Genomic DNA, 21204 nt, shown 5'->3' with positions numbered 1-21204 from the left:
CCCTCCATTAAAATCCCATTTTGAAAATTGAATATTTGAAAAAAGCACCAAAAGGTACATATATGGAAATTTTTTCAGAATTTTAAATGGTAGCTTTCACTTGCAGCGCCATTTTGAAGTTCGAACTTTCAATTTGAAAGTCCAACTTTCAACTTTTAAAATTTCAAAATGCTTAAAAAGTTCAAAATGCAATGCCCTTTGGAACTGTGAATTCAGTTTTGATTAAAGTGTCACAGCTTCGGAGGCATTTGCGCTGCTGAAGTGGAGTACCTTGAGACAATGTGAAAATAATTGAAACCCTCCTCCAGCTGCTCGCAGAGGAGGCTCAGACCAAACAGATTGCGGGTTTCTTACTTTTGGTGGGTAGACATTGTAATAAAATTTGAGCAAAAGACATTACTTTCAAAATTGCTTTTTTTTTGTCGAATTGACATGGAATCACCCATTGGTCAAAATACTTCCCTATACTCTTGATGGGTATCAAGTTCCTACACCCTCATACAGGGTGCCCAGAAATATCGAGTACCCCTAAAAAAGTTTCATTTCTACTAAAATACTTTGATTGGTCACAGTGAATGATAATAATGATAGCACATGATTGGTTGTTGGACTGGAGAGATAACATTCCACCAATCATATGCATCTATTTCACGTTGCCAACCTTTATTTTTAATGAAAAACTTTCTTCAGGGTACTCGATATTTCTGGGCACCCTGTACTCCATAGATAGGTATGTACCTTACCTATTCGTTGTCCACTATAATGAAACACTCTTTGATTAATTTGATTCAGAAATATTTTGATTAAAGATTCTCTAAATTTATTATTTCAAGTAATGAAAACTAACCAGAAATTTTTGGCACCATAATCCAGTAGGTAGGCATATTTGTTATACGCAGTAAAAAAAATATTACAGTACATAGTAGACCTATAACTTTGTGGGCGAGTTGTCAAATAAACATTGTTTATTTTCAACGCAATAGCCAGAACTGCCGCTTCCGCATAACCTTCAAATTTAGAAACTGAAATATCTGCATTGGGTATATTCTCACATGTAAAACAAATAGCAATTCAAAGTGGTTTTGTCCACTAGAGTTTAGCAATAGGTAGTTTGTTTGTGCTTAGTGAAGTGTAGATATTGGTGGCTGTTACCTACTTTATTTTCATCATGAAGAAAATGACAATTTCTGTGTTTTTAATGCTTTTTTGCACATTGTTCATTTCGTGTCACTGTCAAGAACAAGAATTGGATGTATTTGACAATGTATTTTCAAGTTTGCTTAATATTGCTAAGAGATATGAAAACGAATTCAGTGCAAAAGTGAATTTTTCTGCGTTAACAAATACCATGCATGAAATTCACCCTTCAGAATTTGATTACAAGCACACAATTGAAAATAATATCCGCCAATTATATCCGTTGAGCATGGCTGCTCGAGGTGCATACAAGAGCTGTATTGACAAAATGTACGATTGCTGTAAGTCGGTTGATCATTTGCTCAATTTTATAGTAATTCCTACATATGAACAAGATGTGATAAGGAATGACAAGGAATTCATTTGGTTATTTATTCTCGGGGTATTGAGTCAAGCTCAGCATTCAACTAGTAAATCGTTGAAAGACTTCAAATTGGCACAACAGATAATGACTGATCTGAAAAACTTATTGAATGCCACATTAAGTGAAGTGCATACCAATCTTGATCAGATTGCCTTCAATGAAAACCAGATACAAATAGATTTTTCCAAAGAGGAGTTTGTGAAAAACCAATTTTTAGATGAGAAGATAAGGACTGCGATGGAAATTGTGGCTGGGTATAATGTAGACCTAGACTTCCATGAAGATGAAGATAGCCTTAATGCATATTTAAAATTCAGTTCATCTACAAAACGAGTACCAGTAAGTAATGTATCTACCTATATTAAGCATAATGAGTGATCAGAAATGAAAAAAGTATACCCTACTCGTTTTTTGCAACTCATCAAGCATATAACAGGACTCAGATATTTAGGCTTGAGCATATTTTTTGTGTGCACAGATGGATAGGGAATTTTTTAATTACCTCCGCTATTCTTAAAATTTCCAGTGGGTCATTACACATCAATTTGACAAATGTATTCGAGTCCTGTCCTTCAATTGTGGCACAAATTTTTTTTACAAAATTTACTTTGATGTATCACAAGCACCAGATTTTTTTTAATGTTTTGCCCACATTTGGAAGAGGGGGTGCTCCACTTCCATCAAAAGATCCCATCTTGAAAATGAAATATTTTGAAAAAGCATCAAAAGGTACATCTTTTCCTATTTGTAATAATTAAAATATTGAATATTTTCAGGCCGGTATAAGATCGCTGATGGAAGATTCGTCTTTTCCACGTCGAGTTCAATTTATTTCAAAGTTGCAGGACCTAAGAACTCAATATCGTCATTACATGTCATGGTATGATTTGACTCAACGAACATGATTGCAAACAAACACGTAAAATGGTTTTTCAAAAATAGATTATAGGTACCTATTAAATTGATAAGTATAAGAATAACGAAAAAGAACATTTGTTTATATTGTTGGCTACATTATTTGACAAAAATATATGTACAGATATTTATACGAAGTAGGTAGTACGAGTACTTTATACTATAACACAGAATAATGCATATAACAATTATATTACAAGTATTTTCAATAAACTGGTAGCACCCTATACAGATGTTGTATGTGCTCGAGTTAATTGCTTAATAAATTAGTTATGTGTTACAAACTTCCTTATTTATGTACCTACCTAAAATCAGAAGATAATCCAATAACATCTTTGGAAAAATTTACAAATTAGAATTTGATCTAGCTATTTCTAATTTAAAAACGATCAAAATTTGGCCACTTAAGGAAAAATGCTGAAATTTGGTTAGTGCTAGGTAATTGCCAAGAGTTGGTAAAATCACGAAATATGTAATTTAAATCTCATGATCACAAATCCCTGTCAAAAAAGTGATTCGACTCAACGAATCAGTGAGTCGTAAATTTATGCTATTCAAACAACATGAAACTTCAGTAAAATTTGACAAAATTCAGGAAACATTGCATCAAAATCAATTCGACTTATGAAAAATTATAATATGAAAACACAAACACTTAAAAGCATTAAAGTCATTTCAAATGACCTTAAAACTAATGAAATTTTAACATTTTTAAAAAGTTGGCAAAAAATGTATAAAACATCAAATAAAACACGTTACAAAAAATTGAATACAAATACTTAACAAGAAGTACAGATAAATTCTTGAAAATTGCAAAAAACGCATAAAATTATAGAAAAACTTGATTAAAATGAGCACGAACTGCTGAAATACTGTCCAAGTATCTTTTCAACGATACAAAAATATGTTACGTTTCATTTAAATACTGAAAGTGTTAACGTTGAAATAGGTACTATGTGTTTGAACAGACACCATTCTAATTATAAGATGTTCAGATGAATCAAGCGACTACACGTGTATACATTAGTAGAAAAACTCAAATGTCGACAATGTCATCATGAGATGAGTGGGCAACTGCACAATAATAATAATATGCAGTTTGTTTGAAAAAATTTGCCAAAGAAATTGAAAGGGATTTCATATAAAATAGCGATTATTTTTAAACATCGTAGGTCAAGGCGCTTATAAATAAATACGAAAAACTCATAATTACCCACATGTAAGACGACGAGTACCTAAATAAGTATTTAGACAATTAGTTGCTTGTGATGCAGTTTAGTGGTAATGCTGATAGTGAAAACGTACTTCTTCGTTGCATCTAATGCACAGGTGATATTACTTACCTATTATTGGTTTTTGCATGTAAGTTTGGGAAGGTAGGTATCTATTTGCATGTACGAGTATGTTTGATAAATTCTGCATTTTGCTTCAACCAGTTCGATTTTATTTATGTTATCATTTTTTTACTAACTAACTTATCCCTATAAGCAGTAAATAGAAAAATTACGACCAAAAATTATAGCTCAGAAGATGTCCCTAGAGAGGAGATTTGGACTCTCAGAGAGGGAACATTTCGAAACAAGTCGTGACTTTTCACTCCTGTCGCTGCACAACCTGTTTTGGGGAAAATGGTTCATTTTCAAATAAAAGTATTTGAGATTCTGCGTCAACCCACTTTTAGGGTTCTATTGAGCGGTTGAAAATTTACAAATCGCTTATTATTGGATAGATTCGTGTTTTGAAAATTTTTTCTGGGCAAATTATAATATTTCACATAAATAGATGTTATTCCTGAAACTGGGGAAATATTTTGGAACGCAGTGGTGCCAATTTTTTGGTCATTTTTTTACCAATTTCAACAAGGTAATCGAAAAAGTACCTCCTCTGCGTTCTAAAATATTTTCCCGGTTTCAGGATTGATATTGTACTTTTCAATATTTTGCCATAAAATTAATGCGAAATATTTGATAAGGAAAAATTTTCAAAACACGGATTTATCCAAAAATAAGCGATTTGAAAATTTTAAATAGCTCAAGCTCAGTAACACCCTACAGTTGGTCTTGGATGTTAACTGCAATAGCATGGATCTGCCCTCTCTTTGAAAACACAAATCTCCCTTCCAAGGGCACCTCCTGAGATAAAATTTTTTGATAGTAACTTTCAAATCAAAATAAAACCTATCCCATCACTTCAAAAGTGTACTACAACCATAGTCCATTGATCTATGCAAATTTCCAGGTCTTGCCTTCTGCTGCAATTGCATTGATGAATTAAATTTCACAATAAGAAACGAATTTCCAGTCCATAAAGTACCAAAAATAAAATGTTACTGTTCTGGTTATTCGTAATTATTCCAATATTCTATGGCGCATCAAGTGCTCAACCCGAGCGAGTAAGTGTTATGACTACCTACATATATCATTCATACACAATGCAATATCTCTACTGATGATAAGTATATGCTGATTATCAATATTTTAACCAATAATTTTCCTATATAGCGATGTAGGTAAGTAAGTATATTGATTCTTATTTTACTTTTCTCATTATGAAAGAGGTGAACTGATGTCGTTGAAAAAAAAATTTTGCAATCCTAGTAACACACTGTAGCAATACCTATTGTGTTTTTCATATTAGATTCAATTGCGTATGATGTGACATTATAATTAATGGGTTTGTTAGATTACGAATACCTATCATTTGATGAACGTTACATGATATTTTTTGTTTTCGTTATAGGGGCTAGCTGGTTCAAAAGGTGAACCTGGACTTCCTGGAGAAAGAGGAGGACCGGTAATACTACCTACCTACGTGCATATTTTCAACACTTAGCTTACTTAGTAAAAGCTTTGCATAAAACTATATGAAAATGTCAAAGTGAAAAATAAATCGAAAAGTCACCACTCACTGAATTTGATCCTCTAAATCGATTACGATTACTTTCAAAGCAATGTGAAACTTCTAGAAAAAGTTGATTTTTTACTTTTTCAATAATTGATTTGCTGTAGTTCGTAATTTCCCATGTCTAAGAGTAATTTAGAGCTGGTGATGTTGAGTACAGTTCATCTTTTGGAGTGATTCTAGTACGCTGAAGAATGGCCAACTTTTTCTAGAGGCTTCAGATCGACTTGAAAGTGGTCAGAATTGATTTTAGAAGGGGTAGGGTGAAATCTTTACGTAGGTATATTTACTACTTACTTAAACCCAGAATTTCGGATTTTTGTCTCGACATGTACCTGTATCTACTCTTTTATAGAAATTTAATAAACCAATAAGCTATTTTCAGTTTCCCTTTCTACAATTTTTTTCATGCTCCCTGCGCTCTAATCGATTTTTCCCTATTGTTATTTCAAGGGACCACGAGGATTTACTGGACATTCTGGACCACCTGGACCTAGTGGAGAAAAAGGAGAACCTGGACTCGTTGGACCACCTGGAATTGATGGAATACCTGGATTTCCGGTAATCCTACTACCCTATATTGATTTCTAGCACTCAATAATAACGTGGCACTTGTGGAGTATTACTTAGGTATCTTGTATACCTACTTACATTATTTCCAAAAGTGCATTTTTGTTGAATATAAGTAAGTATATGAACTTTTGAAATAAAAAAACCTATAATATTTCACCAAATTGACCACAATGGTTTCTTGTCTTCATAATTATACCGGTACAAATTATGAAAATATCAACTTTTCATCCCTCAAACAAGATGTAGCGTTGGACTGTTATCATTATCAAATTATGTTTAAATAAATTGCAGGGTGCTAAAGGAAACACAGGATATCCTGGATCACCCGGACCAATTGACCAGAAAGGAGAACAGGGACCTGTTGGGGCTGTTGGGCCTATTGGACCACCCGGACTTGATGGAACACATGGGTTTCCGGTAATTTTTTATTGTTATTAGCTAAAGGTATACTTACCTGAAGTAAAGTACATACCAGTTGCGGATATACATAGGAAGTGTAGTAGGTTAAATAATGCACTAAAGAGCGGGAAAATAACGTAAAAAAGCGAGAGCGAAAAGAAAAAAATTGGCACATCAATTTTTTCTTCGGGAAATTCTGAATTACCAGGAAAAAACCCGACCCTCCTAGCCCTGGAGCTATTTTTTAGAGGGCTAAAACCGGTTCCGATTTACATTTTTTGCGATTTACTCCGAAATTATTACGTAGGTTTACGAAAAAAAACTACCATAAGTAAAAATGTTCCCTTTCAAATTCTCGACGATTTGCTTATATACGCTCGATACCCATCCCTCAAGAAGGGTGTCTGAATAAAGGGGTGGAAAGAGTAGGTGTTTCAAAAAAAGTCAGCTCAATAAATTGATCAATGTTACCACTTAATATCATTCGTTTTCGCTCAAAATTTTTTTACAAAGCCTAATCACCCAACTACTAATCACACCACCATTGATTGGTCTTCAACCCTCGCCAGGGGTTGGTGGGGGGGTGCTTGATTTTTCAAGTAACACACAACTGAATCATATACGAGTATGATTTGAAAAATTTATTTGCACATCTTGCGGTTCAGCGGTTTACGTTTTTTCACGCGAAAGATTAACATTGAATCCAAACGTGCGATATATCGAATGTTATGTTTTCGAGGTCCCTGAATATAAATACGAACTTATTTTCTGGGTCCAACTCCTCAGAGCTCCTCTGTGCCCCAAAAAGGGGGTTAAACATTTTTAAAAATCGTGAATAGTCGAGTGATATATGTATATATCGAATGTTATGTTTTCGAGGTCGCTGAGTATGAATCTGAACTTGTTTTTTGGGTCCCACCACCAATGTCCCTCTTTGCCCCCAAAAAATGGGTCAATATTTCGAAAAATCATGAAAAATCTTGTGATATATCAAATGGTACGTTTTGGAGATTCTATTTTGAAATATTTCATCAATTTTTGAGTTTTCCAGCAGAAAAAAAATTATAAATAGGTAATTAATTTTATTGAAATTTTAATCAATTGAGTTTTTTGTTCTTTATGATGAAAGACCAACGTTTTTTCCCGAAGTGATTTATTGATTAGTAGGTGGGCCTAAGTAACGAGTATCTTCACCAGGTCTTGAGATTTTCATTTATTTTTTATTTTTATTTTTTTCGGAATGGAGATGGAGTCTTATAAAGAAATGATGTCTCCATAAAAAAAAACAATTCCAGTGGCACGTACCAACTACCTGGGAAAAATTTAAAAAGATAAAGCATTCCATTCGATATACATCACTCGACTTTTTTATGATTTTTTGAAATTTTGGCCCCCTTTTCGGGGCACAGAGGGACATTGAAGGTGGGACCCAAAAAATAAGTTCATATTCGTACTCATCGACTTCGAAAACATAACATTCGATATATCACTCGACTTCTCATGATTTTTAAAAATGTATTTCGGGGCACAAAGGTGCTCTGAGGAGTTGGACTCAGAAAATAGGTTCATATTCGTATTCAGCGATCTGGAAAACATAACATTCGATAAATCGCACTTTCGGATTCGTTTTTCAAATGTATGATTCAGTTGTATGTTATTTGAAAAATCAAGCACCCCCCCCCCCACAACACCCGGAGAGGGTTGAAGACCTATCAATGGTGATGTTTAGTAGTTGGGTGATTACACTTTGTAAAAAAAAATTGAGAGAAAACGAATGATATTAAGTGGTAACTTTGATCAATTCATTGGACTGACTTTTTTTGAAACACCTACTCTTTCCATCCCTTTTTTTAGACACCCCTCTTGAGGGATGGGTGTTGAGCGTCGTATCAAATTGTCGTCTTATTGTCGAGAATTGGAAGGGGAACGTTTTTAGTTCTGATAGTTTTTCTCGTAAACCTAATATTTTCGGAGTAAATCACAAAAAACCTAAATCGGAACCGGATTTAGCCCCATAAATAAATTAGCTCCAGGGGGAGGAGGGTCGAGTTTTTTCTGGTAGTTCAGAGGGTCCACTACTGAAATATGCTTGAATAAATTGCAGGGTCAGAAAGGAAACCCAGGATATCCTGGACCACCTGGACCTATTGGACCATCAGGAGAACCTGGGTTGCCCGGACCAGGTGGATATCCTGGAGAACCTGGAATCGTCGGACCACCCGGAAGAATTGGACTAACTGGATATCCGGTAATTTTTCCAAAATATTTGACATAGGGCAGATTGGCCCCACTGCCGAAGGTAGTGCTTATTTTACTGACCCCTTATATTGAAAATATTGGGAACGTGTGTAAATTATTAAGAAATGTAAAAAATCTCGCATTCTTCTGTACTTCACATACACGATGTCAGGTCGTTGTCCAAACCCCCTTTATTAAAGAGTTCGCAACAAGGATGATAGAATGACAGATTTATGAGATCTCTATTTAGCAACGTATGTGGCGGCATTCCACCCCCTGTGACAGGTCAATTAATCAATGATCTCGCGGCTCGCGTCGTGATGACATTTATGATCGAAGATAGGGTTTAAGAAAATTATCTATTAGCTCTGTACTTGTACATAGCAATTCTCGCGCATTGCGCATATACCACCACTCTTTAGGGGTTGGGATTTTGCTGCTATGTACGTCTTCATATTAGAGATTTCTTGAGAAAAATCCTCATTTGGTTTGGCAAATACACATTAGCTGGTTCCTTGTCGCCTGTTAATATAACAGACTGTGGATGCGCCCCCAGGGGAGGCCACAGTTGAGTGATGGTTATTTGTACCCTCTTCTAGCGAGGTAATTCAATTTGTTTTATTATATTGATCGATCCAGTGATCGATAAATAGTATCTTTTTTGGTAGTTTGTTATGTTCTGCGGCATATTCGGATTATGCAAAGTGCTATGTGCAGTCTCGTTTAGTTAGGTTCCATCGATGCCTTTAGTATTGGGGAGGCCACCAATAGAGATGGAAAAAAGCGTATAGTGTTCTGTAAGTTGTGAAATATGTATATTATTTAATTATAAGCTTTTTCGTCATAGTACGTCTGACTAAAATGTCTAGTCCCACGACCTTAATTAGATGAATACCTTAGTTATATTATCAGGTGCCTAATAGGTATATAATTTGCACGTCATATTCCACCTGCGAGTGGCATGGACGAAGTAGTAATACTCGTAAAATTACATATCTCTCTGCAGGCTTTCTCACTATAGGTAGAGTCAAGTCATTTACATCTCCAAATATCATTCATTCAAATGCTATGTGAAAACATAATTGAAGGGCGGTTTTCCAAAAAGCGATAAGTCAAAAATTATGATTTCGAGATAAATGATGTTTTTAGTGCCCATTCCAAGGTGCGATGCACTTGGAGTATGCCACCTATCCTACATGTTGTATTGGATCTACCTCAACACATACGTGTTGGTTTTGTGGTGTAACTCAAGTTTGCAGCGCTTCTGCGGCAGAAAAAGTAAACTGACTTATCGCTTTTTGGAAAAACGATTTTTCATGTTTTCATTTATATGATAGAACCAGTGTTGCAAATCGATGTAAGTCAACTCTAATTCACAATACAAAAGGATATGACCAAAAAAAAATGATTACAAAAAATTTTACCAGTATTTTAAACAAAAATTAAGTACCTATTACAACACTATAAATTGAAAAAAAAGATTTTTGGTTTTAAAAAAATCTTACCACTATTTTAGCAATAAATTTACGAAAAAAAAAATTTTTGATTGAAAAAAAAAATGTTTACCTCCATTTTGGCGATAAAATTGACAAAAATTAAGTATTTATCTACAGCACTATCATTTTAAAAAAATGTATCTGCATTTTGGCAATGAAATAAAAACGAAAATATAGTACATATTACAGTACTACCTATTAAAAAACCATATTGGCAGCTCTATTTTGGCTATAAAAGTAACAAAAACGAAGTAATTATGACTTATCGCGTTTTGGAAAAACGATTGCAATCCGCAACTTACAGAAAAGTTGGATTGTGCGTAGATAAATAGGTATTGTGGGTAGGTTAGGCATTAAATAGGTGAGATACGACCTATAGAACACAATGACGTGAAAAACTCAATTTTCAAAAAAGTTGACTTATCCACTTTTGGAAAACCGCCCTTCAATTGCACAAGTTGAATTGATAGGTTACAGCCTTCTGAGCTAGCTGGCAATAGGCAATTATTCCCCACGTAAGGAATAATTCTTATCTTCACTGAGTACAAAATCAAACATTTCCTTCTCTCCCTCAAGTAATCTATCCGATCCTAACTATATCATATTATGTACTCGTATTATAATATTACATACCTACCACCAGAATTGATTTTTAAATGTTGTCCGATGTTGCCCGCCGTTGATTTCACACCAGCCACTCGGGCGCTCCACCGTCAATAACTTTACCGGCGTGCCATTGACGTAAGCACAATTTTTCAAAAAATTAACGTTGTTAAAATTTGAAAATTCAACTTGTGAACTCATCAAAAATTGTAAAAATTCTCTACTTAGATGCCAAAAGCAGTAAAAAATATTACAATAGGTAATTAGGTACCTACAAAATTTCATCTATATGCTTGCCAAAACTATAAAAGTTGTGTGTAAACGATTTTGAAACATTCATTGACCACAAATAAATTCAAAAACAAATATTTTCATACTTATACATGATGTATTTTTGAAAATTCTCAATTTGAGTCTGTCCTTCAAGGCGTGTTTTGGAGTTTGACGTCAACTAGACTGACTTTAATACCATTTGTGGTATTTTTTCATACTTAATAGGAACCTAGACGTATCAATTTTCCTCCTCATTTTTCGGTGTATTTTGGCTTTTAGAAGTCATCGAAAATGAAATCGACGTCCTCCAGAACCCTCGAAACCAAATATTCCACTATTAATGCGCAAAACCTGGTTGTTGGCTAAATTTTTCATCTGAATCATAGTGCGCGTTTCTCACGCAGCGGCGCACCGCCGTTCATTCACATTTTGGCGTGAATAATTGATCAGTATCGGCACACATGTCTACATAATGTACCGTACTCGTATAAACTAGTAGATTAATGCTAACACTAAATTGTACCTATGTTTAAATGAATTGCAGGGTGCTAAAGGAGATCAAGGAGTTCCTGGACTCCCAGGAATCGGATTAGTTGGTGTCCCGGTAATTTTTTCAGTGACTGCTATACTTGCTAATAATATTTATATGTAAGTACAAAACATTAATGACGTCGCTCAATTTCTCCAATTTTTCTCTATCAGGGTGATCCGGGGTTCCAAGGACCAAAAGGTGAACCTGGATTACCAGGGACCTGTGATTGTAAGGTAATAATTATAACTTGAAATGCCATAAAAAAGTAGGTACCTACTTTATTTTAAAACCTAATTTTATGAGGAAAATTGCCACGAATTCTTTTAGCCACAACAGAATGATTCACCAATGCCGCAAGTGATATCTCGAGAAGAAATTGGACGTAAAAAAAATCCTGCCCTAACGTGTCGAGAAATCGCTATCAATGATCCAACTTCCCCAAATGGTGCGTAAAAGTTTTTACTTAGGTACCAAGAAAATGAGTTGATAATCTATGCTTGTGGGGTATCAATTTTCCGGGAAGAAAAAATAATTTTTCTTTATTTTTTTCAATATAGGAGATTATTGGATTAATCCAAGCGAAGGTGACATAAAGAATGCTATTTTAGTCCATTGTGATATTCAAAAACGCACGACTTGCATTTACCCACGAAAGAATCTTTCTGAAATTTTTGATATTTCTTCTGCCACCTCAGAAGTATGGTTAGGAAGTAACAATTCTGAGTTTAAGGTGAAATATCCAATAAACATCACAATTCACGCAGTTATTGCAACAAAAAACCAGTCCTTTAATTTTAATTTTGTACCAATTGATTTTTATTTTTTCAGATAACATACAAAATAAATCATCTTCAGCTCCTTTTTTTGCAAAAACTTTCCATTTCATCTACACAGAATATCACGTATCATTGCAAAAATGCTATCGCTCATTATGATAATTCCAGCAAGAGCTATGAAAAAAGTGTGAAATTACTGGGATGGAATGATGCAGAAATATCTCCACAAAGTCATCCAAAATTACAGTTTATATCTGACCAAGATGAATGCCAAGTAAATTCCAATTCCATAATTGATTTTTTCATTTTATTGCCGTCTTACTCTTGAATTTTCTTGCATGAATTGTAAAATATATTTGTCATTTTGTAGTACAAACGCAAAGAATGGTCATCTACAATCCTTCGTTATACAACTGATAACCCATCTCGACTTCCTATCACTGATATTGCAGTTCGAGATGTTGGTCAACCTGAACAGAGCATTTTTGTTGAAATGGGACCTGTGTGTTTCATTTAAATTGGATACGAGTATATTCTGCTTCACTACTAACCTTTTATTTCTGCATTTAAAATTATTTTTCGAAAATAGAATAATAAAATTGATAAGTATAAAAATAACGAAAAAGAACATTTGTTTATATTGTTGGCTACATTATTTGACAAAAATATACAGGTATTTATACGAAGTAGGTAGTATTTTATACTATAACACAGAATATGCATATAAAAATTATATTACAAGTATTTTCAGTTAAACTGGTAGCACCCTACAAATGTTGTAAATGCTCGAGTTAATACTGCTTAATAAATTATTCACATACGTAACAATGAGTAAATTCAATAATTATTACGAGGAGAATGGTTGACTTATTAATAAAAAAAATTGTACAAACATTTAAAAAAATACCAAAATATTGGTATAACTTTTGAAAACAACTAACAAGGTTGAAAATATGCAAAATTTACAACACAAAACAAATATTAGTAAGTATGATGGCAACATATAAAAAGAAAAAAAAATATAACATTAATAATAAAATACAAATTAAGTAGATAAAATTGCACTTGGAATTAACTTTTGATCTATTATTATGCTTGGCATAATATTAGGTGAATCTCCATTTTGGTAGGTAGGTACAAAATTATAAATAAGATAGGGAAGAGTTCGCTTTGGCACATTTTTTTCACATTACCATACAAAATAGTAAGTAAATTAAATTTAAAAATGTGGCAAACGATATATTCCCTTTGATAGGTTACTAATAAATTAAGTGACAGTTTGGAGGATCCAGGGAACAAATTTTGATATACGGGTACACACTCCGGGTAGATTGGCTTCAGCGCAGCCGATGCCCCAGCTGATTATACCTGCTAGGAAATATCTGCCATCTTTGCCTTTTACTTGAAGTGGTCCGCCGGAATCTCCCTGTAATTTTTCATAAGAAAATTAATTATCATATTACATAGGTAATATTATTTATAATTATTCAGTTCAAGCGGGTAAGCAATAATAATATTAATCCTGCTCAAAAACAAAAATATTGAATAAAATGGAGGAAATCAATGTAATGGTGATAAGATGAACAATCCTTTTTTTACAATTAATTTTTTTACCAGCTTCCAGAGGTAAGTAATTAAATTATCATTTCCCATAGGTATTGAAGAAAATCGGAAGATTTAATTGGATTAAGCTTTAAGTGCTGAATTTGACTTTTTGAAAATGTTCACAAATTTGAATGTAGCATATTTCTATATTTTCAAAAATGACTAAAATTTGATCACAGGAAAAATTCTGACATTAGGTTCAGTCCAAGTGCCAGGGTTGAGTAAAATCACGAAAAATGTGATACAAATCTCAGATCACGAATCACTGCTCAAAAAAGTGATTTGAGTTTTGACTCATTTTGATAAATCAGTGAGTTGTGAATTTATGCAATTCGAACAACATGAAGCTTCAGAAAAAAGTTGAGAAAAATTTAGGAAAAATTGCATAAAAATCGATACAGAATCTTGAATGTCACAAAACTACTTTTAAAAACGCATCAAAATCATCAAAAATTTAAAAAATCAAATGAAATTATGATAAAATTTTATAACATAAGAAAAAATAGCGATCATTTTTCAACAAAAATTTGGCTAAAAAACTGCACAAAACATAGGTACCTAATTAAAACTTGTTGAAAATTACATCAGAACGCTTGAAAAATCATAAAAATTCTAAATTATTTAAAACTGATAAAATCTTTCCAAAATTTTGCAACATTTTTCAAATTTTGAGTAAAACATTCTGTTGGAAATTACATCAGAACACTTGAAATCATAAAAATTCAAAATTATTCAAAACTGATAAAATCTTTCCAAAATTTTGAGTAAAACATTCTGAGAATGTGATGTTCAAAATGACATAAAAACACTGAAAAAAATGGCACTAAATCACCAACAATGATAAAAATGAAAAAATGTTAACGAAATTTTATAAAATTGAGTGAAAATTGCATAAAACGTCATAAAAAAATTTAAAATGGAATTTAAAAAATTTCAAAGAAGCAATAAAATTATTAGGAATTTAAAAAAATTGTTAAAATCTTTTTTTAAACACACCAAAGTTGCAAAAACATTGAGAAAACATGTTTTTTTTTTAAAAAAAATCTTAAAAAACCATTAAAATAATTTCAAAAAATATAATTAAGTGATTAAATTTTTGCAAAATTTGGTAAAATTTAGAGCAAACTGTACAAAATTCCTAAAACCATGTTGCAAATTGCATAAAAACACTTGAAAAAAAAAGCTCTTAAATCATTACAAATATTCAAAAAACTGCTAAATTTAGCCAAATCTCGCTGAGAAAACATGTTCAATACAACATAAATACATTGAAAAGCATTAAAATTACGAATGATAAAAATCAGATCAAAAACAAAATAAAAATTGATTTAAAATAGCATTAAAATCATAAAAATGACAAAAAAAAATGTGTCAAAACGACATAAAAATACATCTAAATTGTTTAAAAATTTCCAAAACCGCAGAAAATGGATTAAAATTCAGTGAAATTGCACAAAGCATCATAAAAACATATTTAATAAAAACATTGAAAAGCATTAAAATCACAAATAATGATAAAAATCAGATCAAAAACAAAATAAAAATGAATTTAAAAGAGCATTAAAATAATAAAAATGACCAAAAAAAGGTGTCAAAATGACATGAAAATACATAAAAATAGTTTTGAAATTTCAAAAACTGCAGAAAATGTTGTAAAATTTAGCGAAATTGCACAACATATTTAATAAAAACATTGATAAGCATTAAAATCATAAGAATGACAAAAAAGGTGTCAAAATGACATAAAAATGCATCTAAATAGTTTTAAAATTTCAAAAACTGCAGAAAATGTTGTAATATTTAGCGAAATTTCACAAAACATCGTAAAAACATATTTAAAATGACAGAAGAACATTTCTAACAATCATTTAAATTATTTAAAATGACAAAAATGAAAAAACTGATGAAATTTTAATGAAAATTGCACAAAAATCTCAAAAAAATGTTGGAATGATAACAAAAAAAAAATCTAAAAAAGTATCACAGCCAAATTTTTTTTAAAAAATGGTTGAAATGAGGTGACATTTAGCAAAACTTGCATAAAACATCGATAAAACGTGTTTAAAATGACATAAGCACACTAACAAAGCATTAAAAAATTATTATTGTAAATGACAAAAAAGTGGTAAATTTTCAGAAAATTAAAATCATTAAAAATTCTTAAAAACTGCTAAAATTTGGTCAAAGTTAATTTTTGCAAAATTGCACAACATATTCTGATAATGATGAAGATGAATATAAAACATTTTTCAAAAAATCATAAAAATTATCAATAACGACAAAATTTTGATAATATTTTAACAAAATGAAGAAATTTGGCAAATGTTTCACAAAACATTTTGAAAACAATAAACATGTTAAAAATTACATAAAAGCGCCAAAAAAATATATAAAAATCATTAAAACTTGTTGGTAAAATTTTGTAAAAGAAATGATGTTTAAAATAACAGAAAAAGCAAAATTTTTTTCGTACAGTGAAATTGGTAGGTAAGTATGAAACATCACAAAAAAAATGTCAAAAATTAATTTTGAAAAACACCAAGAAAAACTCAAATAAAGATTAGCCAATTAATAAAAGTATGGAAATAATTAAAAAGTGATAAACAATGTTAAAACTTGTTAAAATTATCATAGTTGAAATTTTCAAAAAAAAACTTTAGAAAAACTACTAAAAATTGAAAGAATATTTCCCTAAATTTTCCAGTTTTGGAAAAATTATCTTTCTCCCCAAAATTAATAGTCCGGCATATGACAATAGGAGAAATTGCACCCCCCCCCCCGCCGATCCTCCGGGACAACTTTTTTCTTAAAGGGGACATCCTGAGGAACATTTTAAAGCAAACTTGCCAAAAAAAAAAAGTTGGCCTTACTTACAAAATGGCGGCCATTTTGATTGACAGGTCAGCCGAAATCGCAGATTTTGCATTTTAATATAGGACTTGAACGAATTTTTTCAAACTTTACAAAGGTAGATCGAAAGGTCATACAAAAATTTATCACCTGTCAAAATTTCAAGTGCTAAAGTGCGTTTTTCGATTTTTGGTGAATTTTTTAAAATCGAATTTAGGCCAAATATGAGGGAAAAAATCAAAATTTTACCAAATTGACCAAGAAAGCTAAAATTTGGGATATACCCTATTTTCGACATGCCAAATCGATTGGAAACGGTTTCAACTCGTTTTGAGCAGTTCTGAAGCCTCCAGCAGATTTTTGAAACTCGAAATTCCCACAAAATTCCATCAAATTGGAGTTGTAAAAATCTGCTGGAGGCTCCAGTAATTTTTTTAAAAAGTCGCTGGAGGCTCTAAAATGACTTGTGCCCACCTGAAGTCGTCTTCAGAGGGTGTTAAAATTGGAGTGTAGAGTAAATTTCAGCTTTCCATCTCCATTTGATAAAATCTTGTGAAAATTTAAAGTTTCAAAAATTTTCTGGAGGCTTCAGGAATTTTCAAAAAGTCGCTGTAGGATCCAAAACGACTTGAAATTCACCTGCAGTACTTCGTAGCGTATTGAAATTAGTTTTTAGAATAAATTTTAGCTTTACAACTCCAATTTGATGGAATTTTGTGGGAATTTCGAGTTTCAAAAATCTGCTGGAGGCTCCAGAACTGCTCAAAATGAGTTGAAACCGTTTCCAATCGATTTGGCATGTCGAAAATAGGGTATATCCCAAATTTTAGCTTTCTTGGTCAATTTGGTAAAATTTTGATTTTTTCCCTCATATTTGGCCTAAATTCGATTTTCAAAAATTCACCAAAAATCGAAAAACGCACTTTAGCCCTTGAAATTTTGACAGGTGATAAATTTTTGTATGATCTTTCGATCTACCTTTGTAAAGTTTGAAAAAATTCGTTCAAGTCCTATATTAAGACGCAAAATCTGCGATTTCTCGGCTGACCTGTCATTCAAAATGGCCGCCATTTTGTAAGTAAGGCCAACTTTTTTTTGGCAAGTTTGCTTTAAAATGTTCCTTAGGATGTCCCCTTTAAGAAAAAAGTTGTCTCGGAGGATCGGCGGGGGGGGGGGTGCAATTACTCCTATTGTCATATGCCGGACTATCAGAATAGTTAAAAATTTGACCGATTTTGGAGGGTTCGGATAGATTTTTGGATTCAGTTAATGTGGGTTGGTTAGATTTGTTAATTTATCTAAAAGAGAAGGAAATGGTCTCACACTACACATAAATTCACTAAATAGGTATGTCACATAAAAATAACAAATCTTGAAAATATCTTGTGAAAAAAAATTTCCAAGTACCTGACACGAGTCTCTACCGCCACTATCGAATCCAGCACACATGAATATATCAGGAATATACTCGTGTCTTCCAGCTCTTAAGAACATATTTTTACATTTGTCGTTGCTGACTATGGGAACTGAAACCTGTTGGGAAAAAAATTAGTTATAGTTATTCCAGCATTTGAAACAGTACTTCTAACTACATTGAGAAAAAAAATCAATCACACCAATTTAATCGATCAAAAAAAATAAAAATTAGAACACTATCGAATCGGGGCCAATATTTTAGAAACCTAATCGCCGGGCTGTTTTTTTCTCAAATACGAGTAATACCTAAGTAATTTATAGGTTGATAATGGAAAAATGTTGATTGAATCGTGAAAACAAATCTTGATTCTAAAGCAATGCTATTTCACGGTTCAATTAAATTCGACACTATACAGATATCAATCCAATTAACTGCACTACAATGAGAGTAGCAAATCGATCAACAAATATCATCGGTGGAAAAAAAAAGAGCGAGCAACTTGTACATTAAATATACTGCCAATGGGCAATGGCAAATAGGCTCGATGAATTTTTGATATCGATGCCTCAGGCTGAAAAAATAGTCAAGAGTGTAATTTTGGAAAGTGTCGATTCTTGAGCAGCAAAAAAACCAGTTCAAAGGTGTTATTGGGCCAATAAAGAATGAAAATCTGTCGTAAATTTTAATCGAGTAAAAATGATCGATAGGATACGTGTTGAATTAGCTGGTAGTATTTTTAATTGAAACTTTGTATGGAATATTTTTTCGAATGTGGTTATTTAGGTACCTAGTTTTTTTTATTAAAAAAAATATTATATATTGGGAAGAATAGGTAAGTAAGTTCATATACACGTAATAAATGTTTTCTTTTTCTGTTCAAATATCAAAATAATCCGGTTATTATTGTCTGTACATATAATAAAGCAGGTAATGAAATATGTAATGGCAGGTCAGTCTCATTATAAATAACATTCCGTTATAGCATTGAACCAGTATATCAATCGGACCGGATTAACTAGTACGGCATAGGTTTTTTTTTCTTCTCTATTATGTTCTTCGAATCAGTTATTATTTCTGCGCTATTGTTTAAGACTTTTTGAAAGTGGGAATGTTGCAGTTTTTATTACATTTTGTCGATAGGTTGTGTGTGTAGGCCTACCTCTTGTAAAACTGATGGTAATGTGCCTCCTTCGCTAAGCCTTCCCCATCCGGTAACGGTGGCATTTTCACCGATGAGTAAATCGTCTGATCCTGGTAGACATATTGGTACGATATGCGGCGCGTATTCCAAAGGTGAGTCTAATCGGACCATTGCGAGATCGTATTCGTAAGTGAAAAAGTTGTATTTTGGGTGCACTACTTTTCGAGCAACTCCTCGTTCGGCGAACGGATACGGTTCCTGGATGCTTGAAAAGTCGTACTCGCCGACTCGTATTTTGATTTGAGATGTTAGCAAGCTGCGGAAAATCGAATAATTTATTAAAATTCGGGTTTATTTTGATTAAAATACATAAAGGAGAGAAAATAGCAAATGAATGGTTCGTACTCATCAACGCAATGGCCTGCTGTTGCTATCCAATTTTCATTCAACAGAGCTCCACCACATCGATGAGTGCTAGAGAATCCGAAAAATGATGTTCTTCTGACAGAAACCTGTGGAATAAGAAATGAAATAGGTAGGTTCGATGATTATACAGAGAAAAAAGGGGAAAGATGAAGGAGAATTATACTCACTTGCCATGCCCATACACCGAATTGGGCATTTCGTCCACCTACTATTCGAATATCGTGTCTAGGTGGTGTTAGAGGTGATACGCCACATTCTGCAAAAAATTAGAGAATCTATTATGAAAATGTCAACGTTGAAGGCACTTTATTTATAGACGCAAGAAAAAAGGAAGATCAATTTTCTTGAAATCAAAGGTTTATGGAAATTTTAATACATTGAACGATTTATATTGCCTTGAAATGTCAAAACTTTCAAAAAATTTGCTGCAGTTTTCTTTTTTTCGAAATCTAAATTCAGTTTTCTTTTTATTTTAAATCTTGAGGTCGGATATTTTGGGTTTTGCCCTCTCCCCCCCCCCATAAATAATTAGACCTTCTTTTACAGATTTTTGAACCTTGAATTTGTGTTTCATTTCATCAAAATTTCGATCGCAGAAGCAGATTATGCCAATTCATCAAAAAATACCCAAATTTTAAATAAAATGATTTACCTTTTTTTTTTCTATTTTTATAGCATCTGCTTGAAATTTTCAAGATGGGTCATAATTGAAAAATGTAAATTGATTTCAGACCGAAATGTTAGATCTAACGAAATAAACTAGATATTGATAAGAATTACTAACAACATTTTATTAAACGAAGTTGTTTGAGCAACGTTTATGTGATATGGGTTGCCTACTCTTTGAACGCGTCAGGGGCAAGAACATAAATATTAAAATGTTGGAAAATTAACGATTACGCAAAGTACAACCTTCTTCCATGATTGAACTCCTCTGGCTTTTGATTATAAAAGTGAATTATTTTCTAATGATTAGAATTTCCATCAGGGATAATCATTTAAACTCCGTTGGAAATTTTCATTTTCAATTTTTTTTTTTTTTTTTTGGACTTAAATAAATAGGTATTTTAATAATTGGAAAATGTGAAAATAACAATAATCCAGAATGTGGGTAGGTAAGTAGGTACAAAATTTTTCAATTCAATTTTACACAATTTCACTAAATTGTTCAGATTTAGATAAAAACAAATTTTGGGTCTCAATTTTTTCAAAAAAATATCTCAAAATATCTGAAAGTGCGATTGAGCGATTACAATTCTGAAGTTGAATTATGTATTTGAGGGTCTCTTCTAACAATATAGAATAAAAAATAAATTTTAAGCCCAATTTTTCAAAAAAAAAAAACTTTCAAGATATCCAAAATGTGAGATATTGTGGGCAGTTACAATTATAAATATTCTTTTTTCCAGATCACATTTCACCTCTCAACGAGATTTTAGAGCCACGGGCCACTTACCACATGGACTGGGCCCCTCGATCATTTTTGAATAGATCGATT

General features: G+C 32.4%; 2 protein-coding genes across 5 annotated transcripts in view; one reads left to right on the top strand and one right to left on the bottom strand.

The window, feature by feature from the left end:
• Positions 1-3656: 3656 nt before the first annotated feature.
• Positions 3657-13095, top strand: LOC135842774 (collagen alpha-1(III) chain-like). Of its 3 annotated transcripts, none has more exons than XM_065360404.1 (12): positions 3657-3805; positions 4715-4868; positions 5216-5269; positions 5831-5938; positions 6242-6367; positions 8454-8597; positions 11504-11563; positions 11662-11724; positions 11819-11936; positions 12049-12221; positions 12320-12541; positions 12638-13095. In XM_065360404.1, exons 2-12 carry the CDS (start codon positions 4800-4802, stop codon positions 12782-12784), a joined length of 1284 nt encoding a protein of 427 aa, XP_065216476.1. In that variant the 5' UTR covers positions 3657-3805; positions 4715-4799; the 3' UTR covers positions 12785-13095. The 3 variants fall into 3 exon arrangements, with proteins under 3 accessions (XP_065216476.1, XP_065216475.1, XP_065216477.1); XM_065360403.1 differs by having other exon boundaries at positions 3695-3852; XM_065360405.1 differs by having other exon boundaries at positions 3698-3838.
• The window catches only part of LOC135842772 (serine proteinase stubble-like), a 109478-nt gene continuing 101156 nt past the window's right edge, over positions 12883-21204 (bottom strand). For both annotated transcript variants that reach the window (XM_065360399.1, XM_065360400.1), the window contains exons 6-10: positions 19874-19962; positions 19686-19792; positions 19299-19596; positions 18130-18255; positions 12883-13693 (exon numbers count right to left, since the gene is read on the bottom strand). In XM_065360399.1, the coding sequence (XP_065216471.1) occupies positions 13535-13693; positions 18130-18255; positions 19299-19596; positions 19686-19792; positions 19874-19962 (779 nt within the window). In that variant the 3' untranslated portion in view covers positions 12883-13534. The remainder of the gene's footprint in view (positions 13694-18129; positions 18256-19298; positions 19597-19685; positions 19793-19873; positions 19963-21204) is intronic.

The sequence above is a fragment of the Planococcus citri genome, chromosome 4 (assembly GCF_950023065.1).
Source record: "Planococcus citri chromosome 4, ihPlaCitr1.1, whole genome shotgun sequence".
NCBI lineage: Eukaryota > Metazoa > Arthropoda > Insecta > Hemiptera > Pseudococcidae > Planococcus > Planococcus citri.
The sequence above is the reverse complement of the archived record's forward strand: the minus strand, read 5'-3'. Positions and strand labels throughout refer to the sequence as shown.

Bases quoted from the DNA above. Each gene is read 5' to 3' on its own strand.
- LOC135842774 (XM_065360404.1), top strand. From the start codon at position 4,800: ATGTTACTGTTCTGGTTATTCGTAATTATTCCAATATTCTATGGCGCA. The intron at 5,939-6,241 runs GTAATCCTACTA...AATAAATTGCAG, and splicing joins ATGGAATACCTGGATTTCCG to GGTGCTAAAGGAAACACAGG. The intron at 11,937-12,048 runs GTGCGTAAAAGT...TTTTCAATATAG, and splicing joins TGATCCAACTTCCCCAAATG to GAGATTATTGGATTAATCCA.